Source organism: Cetorhinus maximus, unplaced genomic scaffold (assembly GCF_964194155.1).
Source record: "Cetorhinus maximus unplaced genomic scaffold, sCetMax3.hap1.1 HAP1_SCAFFOLD_1661, whole genome shotgun sequence".
Taxonomy (NCBI): Eukaryota; Metazoa; Chordata; class Chondrichthyes; order Lamniformes; family Cetorhinidae; genus Cetorhinus; species Cetorhinus maximus.
The window spans coordinates 1-26,879 of NW_027597601.1; the positions used below are offsets into that span (position 1 = coordinate 1).

The following is a 26,879-nucleotide window of genomic DNA, read 5'->3' on the forward strand; positions in this document are numbered from 1 at the left end:
GAATGGGTGAGGGAGAGAGAGAGAGAGACGGGAGAGGGAAAGAGAGGAATGGGTGAGGGAGAGAGAGATGGGGAGAGGGAAAGAAAGGAATGGATGAGGGAGAGAGAGAGAGAGAGAGATGGGGAGAGGGAAAGAGAGGAATGGGTGAGGGAGAGAGAGAGAGATGGGGAGAGGGAAAGAGAGGAATGGATGAGGGAGAGAGAGAAATGGGGAGAGGGAAAGAGAGGAATGGGTGAGGGAGAGAGAGAGATGGGGAGAGGGAAAGAGGAATGGGTGAGGGAGAGAGAGAGAGAGAGAGAAATGGGAGAGGGAAAGAGAGGAATGGATGAGGGAGAGAGAGAGACGGGGAGAGGGAAAGAGAGGAGTGGGTGAGGGAGAGAGAGAGAGACGGGGAGAGGGAAAGAGAGGAATCGGTGAGGGAGAGAGAGACAGAGATGGGGAGAGGGAAAGAGAGGAATAAGTGAGGGAGAGAGTGAAATGGGGAGAGAGAAAGAAAGGAATAAGTGAGAGCGAGAGAGACACCAGGGAGAGAGTAAGAGAGAAGGTATGGTAAGAAAGATTTGGGGAGAGGGAGACAGTGGGAGAAAGAGAGAGAGACGGGGACACAGAGAGAGAGAGACGGGGAGAGGTGTTAATGTGTCAGTGTTTACAGGGGGGTCCCCGGGGAGTGTGTCAGTATTTACAGGGGGGTCTCCGGGGACTGTGTCAGCATTTACAGGGGGGTCTCCGGGGAGTGTGTCAGCATTTACAGGGGGGTCTCCGGGGACTGTGTCAGCATTTACAGGGGGGTCTCCGGGGAGTGTGTCAGCATTTACAGGAGGGTCTCCGGGGACCGTGTCAGCATTTACAGGGGGGTCTCTGGGGACTGTGTCAGTATTTACAGGGGGGTCTCCGGGGACTGTGTCAGTATTTACAGGGGGGTCTCCGGGGACTGTGTCAGCATTTACAGGGGGGTCTCCGGGGACTGTGTCAGGCATTTACAGGGGGGTCTCTGGGGACTGTGTCAGCATTTACAGGGGGGGTCTCTGGGGACTGTGTCAGCATTTACAGGGGGGGTCTCTGGGGACTGTGTCAGCATTTACAGGGGGGTCTCTGGGGACTGTGTCAGCATTTACAGCGGGGTCCCCAGTAGCGTTTTACTGACCACTTTCCACTCTGCGTTTCCAACGATATTGTTGAAGTCACTCAGGTCCTTGAGTAGGGTATTCAGCACCTCAGCCACCCTCTTCTTTTGGTGGTTACTGAGCTCTTGAGCATGGTGGAGTTCGGCTTCCAGTGTTATCAGTGTTGTCTGGGGCGCGGCACAGGAGTGTGATTCGGGGCAAGAGAGAGAGAGGATTGTCAATATGAAGATTCAATCCAATCCCAAAGAAGCCACAAAGAATTTACACGCATTCCATCTGCTCCATGCCTGAGTTTCTGTTCCACATGAGGCTCCCACCACCCCCGTTTCATCTCACCCCCATCACCCTATCCTTCTATTCCTTTCCCCCTCGTGTGTTTATCCAGCTTCCCCCCCCTTCAATACATCGACGCTATTCACCTCGACCACTCCCCGTGGGAGCGAGTCCCACATTCTCCCCCACTCCCCGTGGGAGCAAGTCCCACATTCTCCCCGCTCCCCGTGGGAGCGAGTCCCACACTCTCCCCACTCCCCGTGGGAGCGAGTCCCACATTCTCCCCCACTCCCCGTGGGAGCAAGTCCCACATTCTCCCCGCTCCCCGTGGGAGCGAGTCCCACATTTTCCACGCTCCCCACGGGAGCGAGTCCCACATTCTCCCCGCTCCCCATGGGAGCGAGTCCCACATTCTCCCCACTCCCCGTGGGAGCGAGTCCCACATTCTTCCCACTCTCTGGGTAAAGAAGTTTCTCCTGAATCCCCCCGATTGGGTTTATTATCGACCGTCTTGTATCGATGGCCCCCGAGTTCTGGTTTCTCTCTGCCCCCTCTCCCCTGACAAGTGGAAACAGCCCCTCTACGTCTCCCCTATCGAAACCCCTTTGTAATTTTAAAGACCTGTGTAAGGTCACCCCCTCAGCCTTCTCTTGTCTAAATAGAAGGGCCGTAGTTTGTTCAGACTTCTCTCATCGTTATACCCTCTCAATTCTGGTATTATTCGTCCTGAATCATTACTGTCCCTTCATCAGTGCCACTGTATCCTTTCTATAATATAGAAACCAGAACTGTGCACAGTGCTGCAAGTGTGGTCTGAGTAAGGTATATAGAGACCAGCAATGTACACAGTTCCGACACACACTCCCTCGGCACTGACCCTCTGACAGTGCGGCGCTCCCTCAGCACTGACCCTCCGACAGTGCGACGCTCCCTCAGCGCTGACCCTCCAACTGTGCGGCGCTCCCTCAGCACTGACCCTCCGACAGTGCGGCGCTCCCTCAGCACTGACCCTCCGACAGTGTGGCGCTCCCTCAGCACTGACCCTCCGACAGTGCGGCGCTCCCTCAGCGCTGACCCTCCAACTGTGCGGCGCTCCCTCAGCATTGACCCTCCGACAGTGCGGTGCTCCCTCGGCGCTGACCCTCCGACAGCGCGGCGCGTGTGCAGGAGCCACTCACCATTTTCTTGGCCAGCTCGTCGGTCAGCAACCTGTTCTGTTTGCTCATCTCTTCCACCTCTTGCGACTTCTGGTCGTAGTTGACGGCCAGCTCCTCCAGGGCCTGAAGAACCTCCTTCACCTCGTCCTTGGCGCTGTCGTTTTCCATCTGCAGACGGCTCAGCTCCTCCTGGATCTTCTCATTGTCGCTTCGAGTAGAAGCCAGCAGCTGCCGGGTCGCAGTGGGACAGTGGGAGGAGGATGAGGCAGGAGAGGAGACACTAAACTCACAGCGACACATCTTACAGAACGCAAAAGCAAGAGGCTGCAGGGGCGCCTTACAGCACAAGGGGCAGCCATTCGGCCCATCATGCCTATCCAATTTGTCCCATCCCTCGCTCTCCGCACTCGCCCCCGTGTCCCTGCAAATTTTTCCCCTTCGAGCACTTATCCCATTAGTCGTCTTCCAGCACAGGACTTGAGTATTGTTGGAAAAAAAAAGAGACCTGTCTAAGCTTTCAATCTTGCACTCGTCAGGACACATAGCGAGATTATCAATATAAGCGGGAGAACAACAATTTATACTGCACGTGAAGAGAGTGCTGATCGGTGGGCAAGCAGAATCTGATTGGTGGAGGCAGTGCCATGGAGAATGGACCAGAGTCCACTTGCCAACCAATCAGCACTCTCTTCACACACAGTACGAATTGTTGTTCCCCCCCTTATATTGATATTCTTGCAAAGTGTCCTGATGAGTGCAAGACGAAATGATTTGACATCTCTCTTTTTTTCGGCAATTTATCCGATTCCCCCCCTCCTATTGAATCTGCTTCCACCGCCCTTTCAGGCAGCGCCTTCCAGATCACAACAACTCGCTGTGTTTATAAAAAATAATTCTCCTCATCTCCCCCTCCCCAACCCACCCCCACCCTCTGGTTCTGTTCCCGATTCTCTTCAATCTGCGTCCCCTCTGGTTACCGACCCTCCCGCCCACTGGGAAACAGTCTCTCCCTCTCCTACTCTACCCCAAAACGCCCCCCTTCGTGATTTTGAACGCCTCGATTCAATCTCCCCCCCTCCCTCCCTCCCTTAACCTTCTCTGCTCTAAGGAGAACAATCCCAGCTTCTCCAGTCCCCTCCACGTGAACTGAAGTCCCCTCATCCTCCCTCCCTTAACCTTCTCTGCTCTAAGGAGAACAATCCCAGCTTCTCCAGTCCCCTCCACGTGAACTGAAGTCCCCTCATTCCACCCTCCCGCAGGGCTCCCGTTCTGGTAAATCTCCCTCCGCACCCTCTCCGAGACCCTCGACATCCTTCATAGAGTGCGGGGCCTGGGATTGAACACCAAATCTTTCTAACTCTTGCGCCGTTGGAACAATTCCTCCCCGAATGCTCGTAGTCCCAGGAGCCAGTGTTCATGGAGGGGTCATTCCACAATCAGCCCCAAGGTGTATCTCTCAAGGTGGTTGAGAGTTCTACCTTGTGAAGCACAGTTAATTGCCCAGAACTTTAAACAGCCAAACCCATTGTCCACTGGGAATGGGAGAGAGACTGTCTCGATGCAATACCCAATTGGATAGGGACTGTCTAGACTCGATACCCAATGGGATAGGGATTGTCTCGACACAATACCCAATGGGATAGGGAGTGTCTCGCCTCGATACCCAATGGGATAGGGAGTGTCTAGACTCGATACCCAATGGGATAGGGATTGTCTAGACTCGATACCCAATGGGATAGGGATTGTCTCGACACAATACCCAATGGGATAGGGAGTGTCTCGCCTCGATACCCAATGGGATAGGGACTGTCTCACCTTGATACCCAATGGGATAGGGAGTGTCTAGATGCAATACCCAATGGGATAGGGAGTGTCTAGATGCGATACCCAATGGGATAGGGAGTGTCTAGATGCGATACCCAATGGGATAGGGAGTATCTCGATGCGATACCCAATGGGATAGGGTGTGTCTCGCCTCGATACCCAATGGGATAGGGACTGTCTAGCCTCGATACCCAACGGGATAGAGAGTGTCTAGATGCGATACCCAATGGGATAGGGAGTGTCTAGATGCGATACCCAATGGGATAGGGAGTGTCTAGATGCGATACCCAATGGGATAGGGAGTGTCTAGTTGCGATACCCAGTGGGATAGGGACTGTCTAGATGCGATACCCAATGGGATAGGGAGTGTCTAGTTGCGATACCCAATGGGATAGGGACTGTCTAGATGCGATACCCAATGGGATAGGGAGTGTCTAGATGCGATACCCAATGGGATAGGGAGTGTCTAGATGCGATACCCAATGGGATAGGGAGTGTCTAGATGCAATACCCAATGGGATAGGGAGTGTCTAGATGCGATACCCAACGGGATAGGGAGTGTCTAGATGCGATACCCAACGGGATAGGGAGTGTCTAGATGCGATACCCAATGGGATAGGGAGTGTCTAGATGCGATACCCAACAGGATAGGGAGTGTCTAGATGCGATACCCAATGGGATAGGGACTGTCTAGATGCGATACCCAATGGGATAGGGAGTGTCTAGATGCGATACCCAACGGGATAGGGAGTGTCTAGATGCGATACCCAATGGGATAGGGAGTGTCTAGATGCGATACCCAACGGGATAGGGAGTGTCTAGATGCGATACCCAATGGGATAGGGAGTGTCTAGATGCGATACCCAACGGGATAGGGAGTGTCTAGACTCGATACCCAATGGGATAGGGAGTGTCTCGCCTCGATACCCAATGGGATAGGGACTGTATCGCCTCACTACCCAATGGGATAGGGACTGTCTAGATGCGATACCCAACGGGATAGGGACTGTCTCACCTTGTTACCCAATGGGATAGGGACTGTTTAGACTTGATACCCAATGGGAATGGGATAAATACAGAATATTCCCAGTTCCTCTGTGTGCCACCCCTTCCCGCCCTCTCTGATGGACTCTCAGGGGTCGAGCGCAGCCGCGTCCGAGACTGAACCTTCCCTACCTCGTCCTGATCCAGCATCTGACACTTCAGCTTCTCCACAATCTGGCTGTGCAGGTTGATGTCGTCATCCTGGGAGAACACAAAGGACAACACAGGGAAGTCAGAGCACCCCAGCAACAGTCACACTGCACCCGCTAACACTACCCTGTAGCTGTTACTGAATCAACCCTGTGGGAACAGGTGGAGGCCATTCAGCCCCCAGTGTGCCTGTTACCCAGGAACAGGAGGAGGCCATTCAACCCCCCATGTGCCTGTTACCCAGGAACAGGAGGAGGCCATTCAGTCCCCAGTGTGCCTGTTACCCAGGAACAGGAGGAGGCCATTCAGTCCCCAGTGTGCCTGTTACTCAGGAACAGGAGGAGGCCATTCAGCCCACAGTGTGCCTGCTACCCAGGAACAGGAGGAGGCCACTCAGCCCCCACTGTGCCTCTTTGACAGGAACAGGAGGAGGCCATTCAGCCCCCTCCTTGAGCCTATTCCACAGCTTGACTTCTACTGCCTAGTGTTCCGGTATTACCACCTGAGGTGTTCAGGGTATCACCAGGCATTAACACTTCCAACTACAACCCAAGAGTTTGGACAAGAAAGTAGGTTTTAAGTAGCATCTTAAAGGCAGAGATAGAGAGAGAGAGAGAGGGGCAGAGAGGTTTAAGGAGGGAATTCCAGAGCTCGGGGCCCCAGGCAGCTGAAGGCACGGCCGCCGATGGTGGAGCGATGGGAATCATGGGATGGGCAAGAGGCCGGAATTGGAGGAGCGCAGAGATCTTGGAGGGTTGTAGGGGCTGGAGGAGGTTACAGAGATAGGGAGGGTTGTAGGGGGCTGGAGGAGGTTACAGAGATAGGGAGGGTTGTAGGGAATGGAGGGGGTTACAGAGATAGGGAGGGGTGTAGGGGGCTGGAGGAGGTTACAGAGATAGGGAGGGTTGTAAGGGCTGGAGGAGGTTACAGAGATAGGGAGGGTTGTAGGGGGCTGGAGGAGGTTACAGAGATAGGGAGGGTTGTAGGGGGCTGGAGGAGGTTACAGAGATAGGGAGGGTTGTAGGGGCTGGAGGAGGTGACAGAGATAGGGAGGGTTGTAGGGGCTGGAGGAGGTTACAGAGATAGGGAGGGTTGTAGGGGGCTGGAGGAGGTTACAGAGATTGGGAGGGTTGTAGGGGGCTGGAGGAGGTTACAGAGATAGGGAGGGTTGTAGGGGGCTGGAGGAGGTTACAGAGATAGGGAGGGTTGTAGGGGGCTGGAGGAGGTGACAGAGATAGGGAGGGTTGGAGGGACTGGAGGAGGTTACAGAGATAGGGATGGGTGTAGGGTGCTGGAGGAGGTTACAGAGATAGGGAGGGTTGTAGGAGCTGGAGGAGGTGACAGAGATAGGGAGGGTTATAGGGGCTGGAGGAGGTGACAGAGATAGGGAGGTGAGCAAGGAACCTATGGAAGGATTTGAACAGGAGGACGAGGGATTTGAAACCGAGGCGATGCTGGATGGGGGAGCTGGTGTAAGCGAGGGAGCACGGAGGGGGGCGGTCGATAGGCGAAGGGAACTCAGTGCGGAGGGTGGGGGGAACGGCGGGGGTCGGGGTTTACAGCAGGGTTGTGTTCGGGCTGAAGTTTACGGAGGGTAGGGGATGGTCAGCCGGCAAGGGAGCGTCGGAATACTGGAGTCCAGAGGGCAGCAAGGTTCAGGCGAGGGTTCCTGCAGCGGACGAGCAGAGAGGGGGAGGAGCGGGGCGTGCGGGAGTGGGGTGGGGTGAGGGGGCGGGAGTGGGGGTGCTCGGGGCTCGTTCGGACGCCTGGGTCTCTGCCCCCCGTACCTTGTCGTCCAGGTATTTGTAGAGTTTTCGGATTTCTTCCTCGTACTTCTGCCTCTCCTCCTCCGAGATGTGAATGACGATGGATGAGTTGTCAGCCACCGGGGTCACCTCGCGCGGCTCCTCCTTCTCGGGCAGCTGCTCGTTTTCCGGAACGTTCTCCCCTGCACGGGGTCGGGGGAACAAAGGACACCTTAATCACGCCTGCTCGTCATCGCTGGTGGGAGGGTGGAAATGGAGTGGGGGTACAGAGGGATCTGGGCGTCCTAGTGTATGAGTCCCAATTAGTCAGCGTGTCGATACAGGGAGTGATTGGGAACGTCGGCCTTTATTACAAGGGGGGGGGTGGGGTATAAAATTCCGGGGGGAGTCTTGCTACAGCTGTACGGGGCGTTGGTGAGACCACACCCGGAGCCCTGTGTACAGTTCCCGTCTCCTTACTTAAGGGAGGGGGACGTACTGGCATTGGAGGCCGTTGGGAGAAGGTTCACTGGGGCTGATCCCTGGGACGAAGGGGGGGTTTGTCTCATGGGGAAAGGTTGAGCAGGTTGGGGCCCTGTCCCCCATTGGGAGTTTAGAAGAACGAGAAGTGATCTTATTGAGACAGATCAAATTCGGAGAGGAGGAGGGGGTTTGACAGGGTGGATGCTGAGAGGATGTTTCCCTCCCCCCCACCTCCTCGTGGGGGAATCTAGAACGAGGGAGGGAGGAGGGGGGCACAGTTTCTAGAATAAGGGGTCTCCCATTGAAGATGGAGACGAGGAGGAATTTCTTCTCTCAGAGGGTGGTCAGTCTGTGGAATTCTCTTCCCCCCCTCCAGAGAGCAGCGGAGGCCGGGTCAGTGAATATATTCGAGGCCGAGTTAGACGGGTTTCTGATCGAGGAGGGGGTCGAGGGTTATGGGGAGGAGGGACAGGCAGGAAAGTGGAGTTAAGGCCACAATCGGATCAGCCCCGATCTTATTGATGGGGGGGGAGCAGGACCGAGGGGCTGAATTTTATAATTTTATGCAAGTTGATGTAGCATTTACATAGCACCTTCCACACACTTTGCAAGCCTTTGAAATTCTCCCAATGCAGAGTCACCGTTGCAATGGTTGTTAATCTTGTCATAAACACTTTAACCACAGAAAATGGGTCATCTGCAAGGTCTAAGAACATTCTGGAAGGATTTGCGTTTTGTTTAAAAGACCCTGTCCCTTAAAGAGGTTAACGCAGGGACTCTGGTGGCTGCTGTTCCGGGAAAAGACAACATTAATCGAGCAGTTTTAAAGGAGCTGGGAACCTCTTGACCCCGGGCAGACTGTTTACATAAAGGGTCACACTGCGGTTTTAGGCTTTGAGGAAAAAACCATGCCTGGAAAATGGGTGTTTATAAAGCTGGCTTGGGTTTCACTTTTGGGAGAAATCGGGAAGGACCAACCGCTTGAGTAAAGAGGACAGCAGCTCCCAAAGCTCCAGACCCCAGTTCCAAAGCAGAGAGTGAATGGCTGTCACTCTACATTCTGAAATTGACTGACTGCAAGTTCTCCTTGAGTCCACTGAAAAGTGGCGCAAGAGTCATCGATTGTATCACAGGCCAGCGCTGAGAGACCAACCATATAACCCGGACACCATTTCAAGGACTCCACCATCTATCCTCTTCCCTTCGACCACTGACTTTTAACCTTTTGGCAGAATTCCTCTATTTTATTTTATTATTGTGTGTGTGTGAGAACGAGAGAGACAGTGAGCGAGGTATTTGGAAAGAGTGATTGTTATACTTTCATAGTTCATGCTGCATGTTAATAAGCTTTGCCTTTCTACTTGAAAAGACTAGTTTCATAATAAACTAATAATTTTGTTGTTTATTGAAGAAACCTGGGCACTGAGAGGTCACTCTGAGATTCACAGGTAAAGCACAGATTTGGCCGTCTAGCAAGCTGGAGAAATCATTTCAGTACATGTTGTGACCCATGGAGTCATGAGACCAGAGACAGACGCTGCACTCCTCCCATCTCCGTTGGAACAATCAAAGGTCATGTCTGATCTTCCTCCTCCATTCCACTTTCCCTGTCCTATCCCTCGATTCCCTTGGTGCCTGAAAATCTATCGCTCTCCACAGTTTTGGATATACTCGTCAACGGGGCATCCATCGGGGTAGAGAATTCCAAAGATTCATCAACCCTCCGAATTTCTTCTCGTCTCAGTTCATAACGGCCGGCCCCTTACCCTGAGACTGTAACCCACCACCCACCACCCCCCGCCACCCGCTGACCACAGCTTTCGTTCTAGACTCTCCAGCCAGGGGTGGGTGGGAAGGGGGAAAACAGCTTCTCAGTCCGAAGGTTAACAGATTCATGTACGAGGAGCGTGCAAATTTCACACAGGCACATAATAGTCTCCCACTAATTATATTTTTAAAAAATCCTGCTACAATTAAATAATGGTCACAATCGTCAGGAAAGCAGTGCCTGCAACCCAGACCCTACCCAATTCTATGTGACATCAATTTGCATTTATATAGCGCCCTCACTGGAATAAAACGCCCCCGAGGCACTTCACAACGCGTGAATCAAAACACACCCAGCCCCGGGCCACGGAGAGAGAGGTATTAGGGACACGTCACCAAACGCTTAGTGAAAGAGGTCGGGTTTGAGGAGCATCTTAAAGGAGGAGAGAGGGTGAGAGAGAGATAGATAGAGAGGCTTAGAGAGGGAATTCCAGAGCTCGGGGCCCCAGGCAGCTGAAGGCACGGCCACGATGGGAATCGGGGAGGGATGTGAGGGAGGCTGGAATTGGAGGAGCGCAGAGATCTCGGAGGGTTCACAGAATCTCACAGTGCAGAAGAGGCCCTTCAACCCATCGAGTCTGCGCCGACACGTGAGAAACACCTGACCTACCTCCCTAATCCCATTTACCCAGCGTTTGGAACGCATAGCCTTGAATGTTATGACGTGCCAAGTGCTCATCCAGGTACTTTTTAAAGGATGTGAGGTAACCCGCCTCCACCACCCTCCCAGGCAGCGCATTCCAGACCCTCACCACCCTCTGGGTAAAAAAGTTTTACCTCACATTCCCCCCCCTAAACCTCCTGCCCCTCACCTTGAACTTATGCCCCCCTCGTGACTGACCCTTCAACTCAGGGGAACAGCTGCTCCCTATCCACCCTGTCCATGCTCCTCATCATCTTGTCCACCTCGATCAGGTCGCCCCTCAGTCTTCTCTGCTCCAACGAAAACAACCCAAGTCTATCCAACTAGGATAGGAGGTTACAGAGATAGGGAGGATTGTAAGGGGCTGGAGGAGGTTACAGAGATAGGGAGGGTTGTAAGGGGCTGGAGGAGGTTACAGAGATAGGGAGGGTTGTAGGGGGCTGGAGGAGGTTACAGAGATAGGGAGGGTTGTAGGGGCTGGAGGGGGTTACAGAGATATGGAGGGTTGTAAGGGGCTGGAGGAGGTTACAGAGATAGGGAGGGTTGTAGGGGCTGGAGGGGGTTACAGAGATAGGGAGGGTCGTAGGGGCTGGAGGAGGTGACAGAGTTAGGGAGGGTCGTAAGGGCTGGAGGAGGTTACAGAGATAGGGAGGGTTGTAGGGGCTGGAGGAGGTTACAGAGATAGGGAGGGTGGTAGGGACCGGAGGAGGTTACAGATATAGGGAGGGTTGTAAGGGACTGGAGGAGGTTACAGAGATAGGGAGGGTTGTAGGGGGCTGGAGGAGGTTACAGAGATAGGGAGGGTTGTAGGGACTGGAGGAGGTTACAGAGATAGGGAGGGTGGTAGGGGCTGGAGGAGGTTACAGACATAGGGAGGGTTGTAGGGCCTGGAGGAGGTTACAGAGATAGGGAGGGTGGTAGGGGCTGGAGGAGGTTACAGACATAGGGAGGGTTGTAGGGGCTGGAGGGGGTTACAGAGATAGGGAGGGTTGTAGGGGCTGGAGGAGGTTACAGAGATAGGGAGGGTGGTAGGGGCTGGAGGAGGTTACAGAGATAGGGAGGGTTGTAGGGGACTGGAGGAGGTTGCAGAGATAGGGAGGGTGGTAGGGGGCTGGAGGAGGTTACAGAGATAGGGAGGGTTGTAGGGGCCTGGAGGAGGTTACAGAGATGCCGGGGAGGGTGGTGGTGTTGGGAGGGGGAAGTACATGGGGGGATTTGAAAGCCATGAGGTCTGGGAACCGGTGAGGGGTCAGCGATCACCCCCACTGCCTGGGGCCTCAGTATGGCGAGTGTAAGGCAACGCCCTCTCTCCACGCTGGGCGGAGGGGGACACGGGGGTGGGGAGGGGGTAGTGGGGTGTGGGGTGTTGGGGGTTGGTGTGAGTGGGCTGGGGGGTGCTGTGTGGGGGCTGGGGGGGTGTGGGGTGGTGTGAGGGGGCTGGGGGGGTGTGGGCTGTTGGGGGGGGGTGTGAGGGGTCTGGGGGGTGGTGTGAGGGGGCTGGGGGGGTGTGGGGTGGTGTGAGGGGGCTGGGGGGGTGTGGGGTGGTGTGAGGGGGCTGGGGGGGTGTGGGGTGGTGTGAGGGGGCTGGGGGGGTGTGGGGTGGTGTGAGGGGGCTGGGGGGGTGTGGGGTGGTGTGTGGGTGCTGGGGGGGTGTGGGGTGGTGTGTGGGTGCTGGGGGGGTGTGGGGTGGTGTGTGGGTGCTGGGGAGGTGTGGGGTGGTGTGTGGGTGCTGGGGAGGTGTGGGGTGGTGTGTGGGTGCTGGGGGGGTGTGGGGTGGTGTGAGGGGGCTGGGGGGGTGTGGGGTGATGTGTGGGTGCTGGGGGGGTGCGGGGTGGTGTGTGGGTGCTGGGGGGGTGTGGGGTGGTGTGTGGGTGCTGGGGGGGTGTGGGGTGGTGTGTGGGTGCTGGGGGGTGTGGGGTGGTGTGTGGGTGCTGGGGGGGTGTGGGGTGGTGTGTGGGTGCTGGGGGGGTGTGGGGTGGTGTGTGGGTGCTGGGGAGGTGTGGGGTGGTGTGTGGGTGCTGGGGGGGTGTGGGGTGGTGTGAGGGGGACACGGGGGTGTGGGTGGTGTGTGGGTGCTGGGGGGGTGTGGGGTGGTGTGAGGGGGGTGGGGGGGTGTGGGGGGGTGTGTGGGGTGGTGTGAGGGGGCTGGGGGGTTACGCAGGGGGGCAGTGCTACCCACCGTTCCGCCACCTGTTGAGTTCGGTCTCCAGGCGGCGAATGGTCTCCTTGTGAGTCTTGTTCTTCTCTTTCTCCTTCTCGTATTTCTTCTTCCACTCCTCCGCTGTCAGTTCCAGATTGACAGAGGCCGTGTTCCTGATGGTCTTGGCCCTGGGGAGGGAGGGGAGAGAGGGAGGGAGGGAGGGAGGGCCACAGATTAGGGTCAGGGTGCAGGGATGTGCCGCGTCCAACGGGAGGGTCTGAGCTCCCAGCCCGACCTCCAGGTAACCGGGGATTAAATCCTGGGGAGGAAGGAGCCGTTGTTGAGCGGAGGGTCCCGAGTCACCCCCAACCCTGACTGGTCGCGGGCGCTAGTCTTGGCTCAACGGGTCAACTCTGGTTGGGGAGGCTCGGGCCCCACTCCTATAACCAGGAGTCAGTAATCCAGGCTCATGCTGTGGGAGGGTCAGCGCTGAGGGAGCGCCGCACTGTCGGAGGGTCAGTGCTGAGGGAGCGCCGCACTGTGGGGGAGTCAGCACTGAGGGAGCGCCGCACTGTCGGAGGGTCAGTGCTGAGGGAGCGCCACACTGTCGGAGGGTCAGTGCTGAGGGAGCGCCACACTGTCGGAGGGTCAGTGCTGAGGGAGAGCCGCACTGTCGGAGGGTGAGTGCTGAGGGAGCGCCGCACTGTCGGAGGGTCAGCGCTGAGGGAGGGCTGCACTGTCAGAGGGTCAGCGCCGAGGGAGCACCGCACTGTCGGAGGGTCAGTGCTGAGGGAGTGCCGCACTGTCGGAGGGTCAGTGCTGAGGGAGAGCCACACTGTCTGAGGGTCAGTGCTGAGGGAGTGCCGCGCTGTCGGAGTGTCAGCGCTGAGGGAGCGCCGCACTGTCGGAGGGTCAGCGCTGAGGGAGTGCCGCACTGTCAGAGGGTCTGTGCTGAGGGGGCACCACACTGTCGGAGGGTCAGCCCTGAGGGAGCGCCGCAGTGTCGGAGGGTCAGTGCTGAGGGAGCGCCGCACTGTGGGAGGGTCAGCGCTGAGGGAGCGCCGCACTGTGGGAGGGTCAGCGCTGAGGGAGTGCCGCACTCTCGGAGGGTCAGTGCTGCCATTGGGCCATGTCAGCTTGGATTATGGGGCTCCAGTCTGCAGACCGGGGGCTGGAACTCACAATCCTCCAAGCCTGAGGCATGGGACATGTGCAATCGGTCTGTGAACATTTCAAGGGCTGGTATGTTGGTCACCTTGGGTGAACATGGCACTGTTCACTTGCTTTGTTCCCCACCTTTGGCCAAACATTAGCGTTGACTTTGTCTCTGCATCGTTGAAACTTGATGGAGAGCAGCAGATGACGATGGTGGTTCTACAGTTGCCTCCCAGAGAGTCTTGAAGAATTCGTGTCATCTTGCTATCCCGATAGGGTACGTGGGTTTTCTGTAAGAGCGACAGGTGGTATATGGATTCCTTAAATAGCATTCGCGCTACACAAGTGCCAGGCAATGCCCATCTCCAACAGGAGAGACTCTTACCATCGCCCCTTAACATTCAATGGCATCACCATCGCTGAATCCCCCACTATCAACATCCTGGGGGTTACCATTGACCAGAAACTGAACTGGGACCAGCCATATAAACACTGTGGCTACAAGAGCAGGTCAGAGGCTGGGAATCCTGCGGAGAGTCACTCACCTCCTGACTCCCCCCTCCAAAGCCTATCCACCATCGACAAGGCACAAGTCAGGAGTGTGATGGGACACTCCCCACTTGCCTGGATGAGTGCAGCTCCCACAACACTCGAGAAGCTCGACACCGTCTAGGACAAAACAGCCCCCGCTCGATGGGGCACCCCATCCACCAACATTCACTCCCTCCACCACCACCACCGACGCACAGGGGCAGCAGTGTGTGTACCATCTACAAGATGCACTGCAGCAACTCACCAAGGCTCCTTCGACAGCTATGGTAACAAACACTTTTACTTATTATTCATTAACGGGATGTGGGCGTCGCTGGGCTGGGTCCAGCATTTATTGCCCATCCCTAATTGCCCCTTGAGAAGGTGGGGGGTGAGCCGCCTTCTTGAGCCGCTGCAGTCCCCGTGTGTGGTGTAGGTACACCCACGGCGCTGTTAGGGAGGGAGTTCCAGGATTTGGTCCCGTGAGGTGTAGGTACACCCACGGCGCTGTTAGGGAGGGAGTTCCAGGATTGTGACCCGGCGACAGTGAAGGAACGGCCGATATATTCCCAAGTCGGGATGGTGAGTGGCTCGGGAGGGGAACTTGCAGGTGGTGGTGTTCCCCGTGGGTCTGCTGCCCTCGTCCTTCTAGATGGTAGAGGTCGTGGGTTTGGGCGGCGCTGTCGAAGGAGCCCTTGGCGAGTTGCTGCAGTGCATCTTGTAGATGGTACACACACTGCTGCCCCTGTGCGTCGGTGGTGGAGGAGGGAGTGAATGTTGGTGGATGGGGTGCCCCATCGAGCGGGGGCTGCTTTGTCCTGGACGGTGTTCCAGAGAATGATGAGAATGTGGGACTCTCTACCACAGGGAGTGGTCGAGGCGAATTGAAGGTGGGGGGGAAGCTGGATAAACTCACGAGGGGGAAAGGAATAGAAGGATATGGTGATGGGGGTAAGATGAAGTTGTGGGGGGGTGGGGAGGGGGGCGTGGGAGGAGGCTCGTGTGGAACAGAAACACCGGCACGGGGCAGATGGGCCGAATGGCCTGTCTCTGTTTTGTTGAGGCCACTCCCGGAGCACTGTGCGCAGTTTCAGTCTCCTTACCTCAGGAAGGATGTCCTTGCCTTCGAGGGCGGGGGCAGTGGAGGTTCACGAGACTGATTCCCGGGATGAGCAGGATTGTCCTACGGGGGCGGGTAAGAGGTCGAGTAGAACGGGCCGATACTCCCTGGGGTTTAGAAGAACGAGGGGCGATCTCACTCGGGAGGGTTGGCGAATCTTTGGAATTCTCTACCCCGGTGGATGCCCCGTTGACGAGTATATCCGGGACTGAGGGAGCGATAGATTTTCGGGCACCGAGGGAGTCGAGGGAGAGGGCGGGGAAAGCGGAGTCGAGGTTGGGAGATCAGCCATGATCTTAGGGGACGGGGGAAGCAGGCTCGAGGGGCAGAATGGTCGACCCCTGCTCCCTGTTTCTACTGGAAGTGGTGACTGTCGGGGGAGACGGTGACGCCCTTCGTTAGGTGGGGGTGAGGGTCCCCCGTGGACTCACCGTTCCCTCTGCCAGGGCCGATATGACGTTGCCCAGCGCCGACAGAGACTTGTTGATGTTCTTGGCTTCATCCAACACCGCCCCCGCTGCTCCGGTCTTGCTGACCTGTCCGAGGGGAGAGGGGCAGCGTTACCAGGGCAACCGGCTCCCATAACCGCACAACAGAACCCCCCACCCACACCGCCCGCAGAAACCCCAACCCCCGCTGTCCGCAGAGACAACACTTCCCCCACAGACCCCCCACTCCCCCCGCACAGACCCCCCCCACTCCCCCCCGCACAGACCCCCCCCACTCCCCCCGCACAGACCCCCCCACTCCCCCCACACAGATCCCCCCCACTCCCACCCCCGCACAGACCCCCCCCACTCCCCCCGGCACAGACCCCCCACCACTCCCACCTCCCACCCGCACAGACCCCTCCACCCCCCCCTGCACAGACCCTGGAAGGCGAGGCCCCCATGTACGAATTGTGGACACCATCAGCTCCGAAACCCCATTGGCGCGAGAGGAGGGCAGAGAGAGAGAGACAGAGACAGAGAGAGAGAGAGAGAGGCAGAGAGACAGAGACAGAGAGAGAGAGACAGAGAGAGAGAGACAGAGAGAGAGAGACAGAGAGAGAGAGGCAGAGAGACAGAGAGAGAGAGAGAGAGAGACAGAGGCAGAGAGAGAGACAGAGAGAGAGAGAGAGAGAGACAGAGAGAGAGGAAAAGATTGACGAGAATGGTTCCAGGGATGAGGAACTTCAGTGACGTGGACAGATTGGAGACGCTGGGACTGTTCTCCTCGGAGAAGAGAGGGTCGAGAGGAGATTGGATCGAGGTGTTCAAAATCAGGAGGGGTCTGGGACAGAGTGGACAGGGAGAGACTGTTCCCATTGGGGGAAGGATCGAGAACCAGAGGGACACAGATTTAAGGCGATTGGTAAAAGAAGCAATGGAGACTCGAGGAGAAACTTTCTCACACAGCGAGTGGTTAGGATCTGGAATGCGCTGCCTGAGAGTGTGGGGGAGACAGGGTCAATCGAGGCGTTAGGGTCTGGAATGCGCTGCCTGAGAGTGTGGTGGAGACAGGGTCAATCGAGGCGTTAGGATCTGGAATGTGCTGCCTGAGTGTGTGGTGGAGACAGGGTCAATCGAGGCGTTAGGGTCTGGAATGCGCTGTCTGAGAGTGTGGGGGAGACAGGGTCAATCGAGGCGTTAGGGTCTGGAATGCGCTGCCTGAGTGTGTGGTGGAGACAGGGTCAATCGAGGCGTTAGGGTCTGGAATGCGCTGCCTGAGAGTGTGGGGGAGACAGGGTCAATCGAGGCGTTAGGATCTGGAATGCGCTGCCTGAGAGTGTGGGGGAGACAGGGTCAATCGAGGCGTTAGGGTCTGGAATGTGCTGCCTGAGAGTGTGGGGGAGACAGGGTCAATCGAGGCGTTAGGGTCTGGAATGCGCTGCCTGAGAGTGTGGGGGAGACAGGGTCAATTGAGGCGTTCAAGAGGGAATTAGACTGATATCTGAAAGGGAGGGATGTGCAGGGTCATGGGGAGAAATGGTTGGGGGTGGGAGGGGTGGGGGGTAGCGGGACTCAGGAATTTGCTCATTCGGAGAGCCGACACGGACAGAGACGATGGGCCGAATGGCTCTCCTTCTGCCACGTTACAATTGTGTGAACCCCGGAAGGACAGAGGAGGGAGACACCTGACACCGGGTCCCACAGCCATTCCTTTGACTCTTCACCCCAAACCCACCCCCACCCCACCCGGATCTGGGACGAGGGAGCCCTCCCCAGGTGGGGTGAGGAGGGTGGGAGTGGGGGCCAAGGCCAAGCAGGACCACCGCCTTCCGCTGTGGGCGGGCTGGGGAGTTACGCGCGGATATTAGACGCTCGGGAGGACCCTCGAGGAACCCGCCATCACAGCCAGATGGAGAGACGTTGGGCAACAAGAAGGTTGGGATCAAGAGATGGACATAGAGGGGCCACCCCTTGCCCACCTATCCCACCCAATACCCCGCCCACCGCCCACCGGAGTCCGACCATGACCCTCCGCACCTCCCCCCCGCCCCCACCGCCAAACCCGGACCCCGCTCCTTCCCCCAACCTTCTCACTGCCGGCCAAGTCCACCAGGTAGAGCTTCCCACTCAGCTTCTGCTCCGTCTCCATGTTCTCCTGCTTGATGTTGATGAGGAAGATACTGTGACTCCGTGAGCTGTGTTCATTCATATCTGAGCGGACAAGGCAAGAGAGAGAGAGGCAGGTCCGATTAACTGTCGTCTCCACGTTCGACCCGTCCAATCCCCCCCCCTCAGCCTCTCCCCACCCCCCCCAACCACCGACCCTTCCCGGCTTCCCCAACTTCCACCCTCCATAAACCACACTCGGAGCACCGTGCACAGTTCCGGTCTCCGTATCCCTGGGTTAGACCCACACTGGGAGCACCGTGCACAGTTCCGGTCTCCGTATCCCTGGGTTAGACCACACTCGGAGCACTGTGCACAGTTCCGGTCTCCGTATCCCTGGGTTAGACCACACTCGGAGCACCGTGCACAGTTCCGCTCTCCGTATCCCTGGGTTAGACCACACTCGGAGCACCGTGCACAGTTCCGGTCTCCGTATCCCTGGGTTAGACCACACTGGGAGCACTGTGCACAGTTCCGGTCTCCGTATCCCTGGGTTAGACCACACTGGGAGCACTGTGCACAGTTCCGGTCTCCGTATCCCTGGGTTAGACCACACTCGGAGCACTGTGCACAGTTCCGGTCTCCGTATCCCTGGGTTAGACCACACTCGGAGCACTGTGCACAGTTCCGCTCTCCGTATCCCTGGGTTAGACCACACTGGGAGCACTGTGCACAGTTCCGCTCTCCGTATCCCTGGGTTAGACCACACTCGGAGCACTGTGCACAGTTCCGGTCTCCGTATCCCTGGGTTAGACCACACTCGGGGCACTGTGCACAGTTCCGGTCTCCGTATCCCTGGGTTAGACCACACTGGGAGCACTGTGCACAGTTCCGGTCTCTGTATCCCTGGGTTAGACCACACTGGGAGCACTGTGCACAGTTCCGGTCTCCGTATCCCTGGGTTAGACCACACTCGGAGCACTGTGCACAGTTCCGGTCTCCGTATCCCTGGGTTAGACCACACTCCGAGCACTGTGCACAGTTCCGGTCTCCGTATCCCTGGGTTAGACCACACTGGGAGCACTGTGCACAGTTCCGGTCTCCGTATCCCTGGGTTAGACCACACTGGGAGCACTGTGCACAGTTCCGGTCTCCGTATCCCTGGGTTAGACCACACTGGCAGCACTGTGCACAGTTCCGGTCTCCGTATCCCTGGGTTAGACCACACTCGGAGCACTGTGCACAGTTCCGGTCTCCGTATCCCTGGGTTAGACCACACTCGGAGCACTGTGCACAGTTCCGGTCTCCGTATCCCTGGGTTAGACCACACTGGGAGCACTGTGCACAGTTCCGGTCTCCGTATCCCTGGGTTAGACCGCACTCGGGGCACTGTGCACAGTTCCGGTCTCCGTATCCCTGGGTTAGACCACACTGGGAGCATTGTGCACAGTTCCGGTCTCCGTATCCCTGGGTTAGACCACACTCGGAGCACTGTGCACAGTTCCGGTCTCCGTATCCCTGGGTTAGACCACACTCGGAGCTCTGGTCTGTTCTGGTCTCCACATTATAAAAAAAATACAGAGGCACCAGAGTTGGCACAGAAAGCTGGTGTATAGTAGAATAGAACGATACCAGAACAGAAAGCTCACACCCTTCAGAAAGGTGTGAACAAGCTGTGGATCTTCACTGCCAACGAGGGAGCGAGGCAGACACCCAGAATCATTTCCCGAACGACCGAGCTGGTGAAACAGGTTCGACGTGGTCGTCCAAGGGAGGAGTTGGAGACTTGCCCGATGTCTGCCAGGGCTGGGAATGGAGTGGGGGGGTGTGGGGGATGTGCTATCACCTCCCCTCCCCCGGGGTAAAGTGGAAATGGTTTCACAACTCTGGCCACTGCCCAGTGAACCAAACTGGCGAACCACGTTGGACGCTGTGCGCGGGCAGGGATGGAGATCTGTATACGACGACGCCTGCGCAGTCGAATATCCCTGCTGACGGCAACGGTCCGGGAGCCAGGCGTGGAGGACGATGGCGACGTGAGGTCCGGGAAGGTGGTTCGGGCGAGGGGTGGGTAGGAAAGGCGGTGAAATAAAATCGGGATCAGATGGGGAACCGGCTCCCCTTTGCCGACTGGACAATACTTTGTTCACGTACTTGTGACCGCAACATGGCGATTGCATTTCCCCTCGTCAATGACGTCCATCACCTCCTCCGGGCTGGAGACGAAACGCTCTGTGCAGCCCTGCAACACAACGTACAACCACTCAAATTTACTGACCGGGTGTGAAGGTGAGTGTCCCCATCAAACACTCCCAGGACAGGTACAGGACGGGGTTAGATACAGAGTAAAGCTCCCTCTACACCGTCCCCATCAAACACTCCCAGGACAGGTACAGCACGGGGTTAGATACAGAGTAAAGCTCCCTCTACACCGTCCCCATCAAACACTCCCAGGACAGGTACAGCACAAGGTTAGATGCAGAGTAAAACTCCCTCTACACCGTCCCCATCAAACACTCCCAGGACAGGTACAGCACGTGGTTAGATACAGAGTAAAGCTCCCTCTACACCGTCCCCATCAAACACTCCCAGGACAGGTACAGCACGGGGTTAGATACAGAGTAAAGCTCCCTCTACACCGTCCCCATCAAACACTCCCAGGACAGGTACAGCACGGGGTTAGATACAGAGTAAAGCTCCCTCTACACCGTCCCCATCAAACACTCCCAGGACAGGTATAGCACGGGGTTAGATACAGACTAAAGCTCCCCCTGAGATTCTCTATTTCTCACCTTCACAAAGGGCACCCGGTTCTTGTCCTCGTGAACAGACAGGCTGGTCTTGGCCACTGGGAGAGACAAAACAAATCCAGTTCAATGTGGAAAAACATGCACCTGGATTGTGAGCGGCCGTGCGCGTTGGCGAGTCTGAGGCTTTTTTTATTCATTCTCGGGGATGTGGGTGTCACTGGGCTGGGCCCAGCATTTATTGCCCATCCCTAATTGCCCCTTGAGAAGGTGGGGGGTGAGCCGCCTTCTTGAACCACCGCAGTCCCCGTGTGTGGTGTAGGTAAACCCACGGCGCTGTTAGGGAGGGAGTTCCAGGATTTTGTCCGTGCGGTGTAGGTACACCCACGGCGCTGTTAGGGAGGGAGTTCCAGGATTTTGACCCAGCGACAGTGAAGGAACGGCCGATATATTCCCAAGTCGGGATGGTGAGTGGCTCGGGAGGGGGAACTTGCAGGTGGTGGTGTTCCCCATGTGTCTGCTGCCCTCGTCCTTCTAGATGGTAGATTGGACCCCAGCTGGAGTACCCCGTGTCCCCAGTCCTGGGCCCCTCACTTTAGGAAGGATGTCGAGGGTCTCGGAGAGGGTGCGGAGGGAGATTTATCAGAACGGGACCCCTGCGGTGGGGGTGGAGGATGAGGGGACTTCAGTTCACGTGGAGGGACTGGAGAAGCTGGGATTGTTCTCCTTAGAGCAGAGAAGGTTAAGGGAGGGAGAGGGAGGGGGGGAGATTGAATCGAGGGGTTCAAAATCACGAAGGGGAGGGTTTGGGGTAGAGTAGAGAGGGAGAGACTGTTTCCCAGTGGGCGGGAGGGTCGGTAACCAGAGGGGACACAGATTGAAGAGAATCGGGAACAGAACCAGAGGGTGGGGGTGGGTGGGGAGGGAGATGAGGAGAATTATTTTTTATAAACACAGCGAGTTGTTGTGATCTGGAAGGCGCTGCCTGAAAGGGCGGTGGAAGCAGATTCAATAGGAGGGGGGAATCGGATAAATACTGGAAGGGGAAATATCTGCGGGGATATTGGCGGGGGGGTGGGTGAGAGGGTGGTGGCCGGGGGGGTTGGGGGGGGGAAGGGGAAGAGCAGTGCGGTGGGGGAGAGCGGGGACTTAACGGGACAGGTCTTTCTACAGTGCTAGCACGGGGGTGATGGGCCGAGCGGCCTCCTCCCTGCTGCTCTGTCCTTCCGCTGGGCCACGCGACGAGACTTACCGTCCAACAAGTCACGAATCTTATCCATGTAGATTTCAAAGTAGGACACCTGAGGGAGAGAAGACGGGAAGAGGAGAGCAGTGAGACGGAGGGGGATGGACGGGAGCCGGTAAAGGTGATGTCCGTCTCCTGGCCGGAGTCTCACCTTGATGTGGAACTCCAGGTTCTCGTCCATGGAATAGATGTGGTCGAAGATGTCGTGTGCGATCCTGGGGATGATCCCCATCAGGTGGGTGTCGTGCAGCAAGCCCTGGGAACAGAAAGGCCGCTCGTGCGGTTAGACCGACTGCCCACCTGTCCGAGCATGGACAGGACCCCTGCCAACCTCCACCACCTCCCCCCCAATCCCCACCCATTCCCCGCCCGTTCCCACCCACACCACAGGATCTCGCAGCCCATCGGCGGAGGGGTCAGTGCTGAGGGAGCGCCGCGATGTCGGAGGGTCAGCGCCGAGGGAGCGCCGCACTGTCGGAGGGTCAGTGTTGAGGGAGAGCCGCACTGTCGGAGGGTCAGCGCTGAGGGACTGTCGGAGGGTCAGCGCTGAGGGAGCGCTGCACTGTCGGAGGGTCAGTGCTGAGGGAGTGCCGCACTGTCGGAGGGTCAGCCCCGAGGGAGCACCGCACTGTCGGAGGGTCAGCGCTGAGGGAGCGCCGCACTGTCGGAGGGTCAGTGCTGAGGGAGCACCGCACTGTCAGAGGGTCAGCGCTGAGGGAGCACCGCACTGTCGGAGGGTCAGTGCTGAGGGAGCGCCGCGCTGTCGGAGGGTCAGTGCTGAGGGAGCGCCACGCTGTGGGAGGGTCAGCGCTGAGGGAGCACCGCGCTGTGGGAGGGTCAGTGCTGAGGGAGCGCCGCGCTGTCGGAGGGTCAGTGCTGAGGGAGAGCCGCACTGTCAGAGGGTCAGTGGCTGAGGGAGCGCCGCACTGTCGGATGGGTCACTATTTCCAGTATGAGGAGTGGGGGTCTTCCACCCCACCCCATCCAACCCCCAACCCTTGTCCTGGGGCTAATAGTTATCCCTCAACCAACATCACTGAAATTACAGGTTATGGGGGCGATTTATCACATTGCTGCTCGTGGGATCTTGCAGTGCGTTAATTGCCTGCCGCACTTTAGGAAGGATGTCGAGGGTCTCGGAGAGGGTGCGGAGGGAAATTGACCAGAACGGGAGCCCTGCGGGGGGAGGGAGGGATGAGGGGACTTCAGTTCACGTGGAGGGACTGGAGAAGCTGGGATTGTTCTCCTTAGAGCAGAGAAGGTTAAGGGAGGGAGGGAGGGGGGAGATTGAATCGAGGGGTTCAAAATCACGAAGGGGTGGTTTGGGGTAGAGTAGGAGAGGGAGACACTGTTTCCCAGTGGGCGGGAGGGTCGGTAACCAGAGGGACACAGATTGAAGAGAATCGGGAACAGAACCAGAGGGTGGGGGTGGGTGAGGAGGGAGATGAGGAGAATTATTTTTTATAAACACAGCGAGTTGTTGTGATCTGGGAGGGCAGCGGAGGGGAGGGGAGGGGAGGGGAAGGGGAGGGAGGGGAGGGACGTCCCCAATCCCGACAGCAGAAGCCCCCCCTCCCTATCCAGCCCCCCCCACCCTTACCCCGCGAATGCCCTTACCTCCATGGTGTGGGTCTTCCCTGAAGACGTCTGTCCGTAGGCGAAGATGGTGCCATTGTAGCCGCCCAAGACGTCTGGGGAGACAAGAGACAGCGTCTGAGCGAGCGGCTGGAGGCTGCGGAGAACACCCACCCAGGCGTCCGGCTCCTGCTCTCCCCACCCAACCCCCCCACCCCCACCCCCCTCGTAGGGGAGGGAGAGCGGTACCCCATCGCGAGGGTGGGGAGTGCCACTCTGCCGGAGGTGCTGTCTCTCCCAAGACCCCGTTCTCCGGCGGAGGTGGAACACCGGACTTGGGTCAGGAGAGCGGGAGGGGCCCCGGTTTCCTCCCCGCTTCCCTGATGGTGACGAGGTCTTCCCCCTCGCTTTGGCCACTGGACGCGGCAGGTCACCCGGTCATTCGTCCCATTGCTGCTCGTGGGAGCTTGCTGTGCGCTTGACTGGCTGTGCCACGTTTCCTGCAATTGCGACAGGGGCTGCCAAGCCCTTCGGGATGTGTCCCGAGGTGGCGGGGGGGGAGGTGGAAGGAGCTGGACAACCTGCAAATCCATCTTGTTATGGTTTCTAGTCGCCGACCATGAGGCTGACGCTCTTCGGGCAGTTGTGGGGTGAGGGGCGTTGGGCTCTTCATTCACTCGACGCGTTCCTTCATCTTCGAGGGGTCCTGAGCCCCAATCCCGGCGCCAACTCTGCGCTCGCACACCACCCCCCACCCCTCACCAAACCTGGCCAGCGTCCGTCCCTCCCTCCCACACCAGCCAGAGTGACCGGCTCCGAGAGCCTCCTCACCTCGGACGATCTGCTTGGCGCAGGCATTGTAGACCTGGTCCTGCGTGGTGTTGGTGGGGAAGACACGGTCGAAAACATACGACTTACCCTGGAACAGAACAGAGAAAGAGAGAGGGAGAGAGAGAGAGAGAAAGAGAGGGAGAGAAAGAGAGGGAGAGAGAGTGGGAAAGAGGGAGAGAGAGGGCGAGAAAGAGAGGGCGAGAAAGAGGGGGCGAGAGAGGGCGAGATAGAGGGGCGAGAAGGAGAGAGAGGGAAAGAGAGAGAGGGAAAGGGAGAGAGGGGAAGAGAGAGAGAGAGAGGGTGAGAGAAAGAAAGAGAGAGGGAGAGAAAGAAAGAGAGAGGGAGAGTGGGAGAGAGGGTGGGAGAGAGGGTGAGAGAGAGAAAGAGCGAGAGAGAAAGAGGGAGAGGGAAAGAGGGAGAGGGAAAGAGGGAGAGAGAAAGAGCGAGAGAGGGAAAGAGCGAGAGAGGGAAAGAGCGAGAGGGAAAGAGTAGAGAGGGAAAGAGTAGAGAGAGAGAGAGAGAGGGAAAGAGGGAGAGGGAAAGAGAGAGAGGGAAAGAGTAGAGAGGGAAAGAGTAGAGAGGGAAAGAGTAGAGAGAGAGAGAGAGAGGGAAAGAGGGAGAGGGAAAGAGAGAGAGGGAAAGAGAGAGAGGGAAAGAGTAGAGAGGGAAAGAGAGAGAGGGAAAGAGAGGGAGGGAAAGAGGGAGAGGGAAAGAGAGAGAGGGAAAGAGGGAGAGGGAAAGAGAGAGAGGGAAAGAGAGAGAGGGAAAGAGAGAGAGAGAAAGAGAGTTGGAAAGAGAGAGAGGGAAAGAGAGAGAGGGAAAGAGAGAGAGAGAAAGAGAGTTGGAAAGAGAGTGGGAAAGAGGAGAGGGAAAGAGGGAGAGGGAAAGAGGGAGAGAGAAAGAGAGTTGGAAAGAGAGTGGGAAAGAGGAGAGGGAAAGAGGGAGAGGGAAAGAGGGAGAGGGAAAGAGCGAAAGGGAAAGAGCGAGAGAGGGAAAGAGCGAGAGGGAAAGAGCGAGAGGGAAAGAGAGAGAGGGAAAGAGCGAGAGGGAAAGAGAGAGAGGGAAAGAGAGAGAGGGAAAGTGTAGAGAGAGAAGGAGAGAGATATAGAGTCGGAAAGAGAGACAGAAAGGGAGAGAGAGAGAGAGAGAAAGAGAGAGAGAGAGAAAGAAAGAGAACGAGAAAGAGAGAAAAAGAGAGTTAGAGTCAAATTGCAAGGAGAGAGAGAGAAATAGCAAAAGGTCTCAGACCACAAGATTCACACGATGAAGACAGACCCAAGTCCCATCAGATTCCTCCTGGCTGTTGCTGCAGGACCTGCCGGAGAGTGTAGGGTTAGTGGACGGTTTTTAGGGCAGCAGGGTTTATGCAAGATTAAACAGGACGATACCGAGACTCCGGAGGGAAATGACTACCTCAGCTGTCTCTTTAGTGTCTGTGTGTTACAGACAAAGGAACAACCATGCGAGTGAACCATGGCATCAGCCACGGGTGGTTTTTCAGTTCATTCACGGGGTGTGGGTGTCGCTGGGCTGGGCCCAGCATTTATTGCCCATCCCTAATTGCCCCTTGAGAAGGTGGGGGGTGAGCCGCCTGCTTGAACCGCTGCAGTCCCCGTGTGGTGTAGGTACACCCACAGCGCTGTTAGGGAGGGAGTTCCAGGATTTTGTCCGTGCGGTGTAGGTACACCCACAGCGCTGTTAGGGAGGGAGTTCCAGGATTTTGTCCCGTGTGGTGTAGGTACACCCACGGCGCTGTTAGGGAGGGAGTTCCAGGATTTTGTCCGTGTGGTGTAGGTACACCCACGGCGCTGTTAGGGAGGGAGTTCCAGGATTTTGTCCCGTGTGGTGTAGGTACACCCATGGCGCTGTTAGGGAGGGAGTTCCAGGATTTTGTCCGTGTGGTGTAGGTACACCCACGGCGCTGTTAGGGAGTTCCAGGATTTTGTGCGTGTGGTGTAGGTACACCCATGGCGCTGTTAGGGAGGGAGTTCCAGGATTTTGTCTGTGTGGTGTAGGTACACCCACGGCGCTGTTAGGGAGGGAGTTCCAGGATTTTGTCCGTGTGGTGTAGGTACACCCATGGCGCTGTTAGGGAGGGAGTTCCAGGATTTTGTCCGTGTGGTGTAGGTACACCCACGGCGCTGTTAGGGAGGGAGTTCCAGGATTTTGTCCGTGTGGTGTAGGTACACCCACGGCGCTGTTAGGGAGGGAGTTCCAGGATTTTGTCCGTGTGGTGTAGGTACACCCACGGCGCTGTTAGGGAGGGAGTTCCAGGATTCTGTCCGTGTGGTGTAGGTACACCCACAGCGCTGTTAGGGAGGGAGTTCCAGGATTTTGTCTGTGTGGTGTAGGTACACCCACAGCGCTGTTAGGGAGGGAGTTCCAGGATTTTGTACGTGTGGTGTAGGTACACCCACAGCGCTGTTAGGGAGGGAGTTCCAGGATTTTGTCTGTGTGGTGTAGGTACACCCACAGCGCTGTTAGGGAGGGAGTTCCAGGATTTTGTACGTGTGGTGTAGGTACACCCACAGCGCTGTTAGGGAGTTCCAGGATTTTGTGCGTGTGGTGTAGGTACACCCACGGCGCTGTTAGGGAGGGAGTTCCAGGATTCTGTCCGTGTGGTGTAGGTACACCCACAGCGCTGTTAGGGAGGGAGTTCCAGGATTTTGTACGTGTGGTGTAGGTACACCCACGGTGCTGTTAGGGAGTTCCAGGATTTTGTCCCGT

The 26,879-nt window shown here is 57.1% G+C and overlaps 1 protein-coding gene across 1 annotated transcript in view; it reads right to left on the reverse strand.

The window, feature by feature from the left end:
* Positions 1-1,111: 1,111 nt before the first annotated feature.
* LOC144676520 (kinesin heavy chain-like) overlaps positions 1,112-26,879 on the reverse strand; it is a 40,516-nt gene continuing 14,748 nt past the window's right edge. The window contains exons 2-15 of the mRNA XM_078536917.1: positions 24,153-24,240; positions 23,364-23,437; positions 21,898-22,002; positions 21,753-21,801; positions 20,546-20,601; positions 19,908-19,995; positions 17,734-17,858; positions 15,648-15,752; positions 13,707-13,855; positions 12,450-12,598; positions 7,360-7,520; positions 5,555-5,623; positions 2,576-2,782; positions 1,112-1,291 (exon numbers count right to left, since the gene is read on the reverse strand). Of these exons, the coding sequence (XP_078393043.1) occupies positions 1,112-1,291; positions 2,576-2,782; positions 5,555-5,623; positions 7,360-7,520; positions 12,450-12,598; positions 13,707-13,855; positions 15,648-15,752; positions 17,734-17,858; positions 19,908-19,995; positions 20,546-20,601; positions 21,753-21,801; positions 21,898-22,002; positions 23,364-23,437; positions 24,153-24,240 (1,605 nt within the window). The remainder of the gene's footprint in view (positions 1,292-2,575; positions 2,783-5,554; positions 5,624-7,359; positions 7,521-12,449; positions 12,599-13,706; positions 13,856-15,647; positions 15,753-17,733; positions 17,859-19,907; positions 19,996-20,545; positions 20,602-21,752; positions 21,802-21,897; positions 22,003-23,363; positions 23,438-24,152; positions 24,241-26,879) is intronic.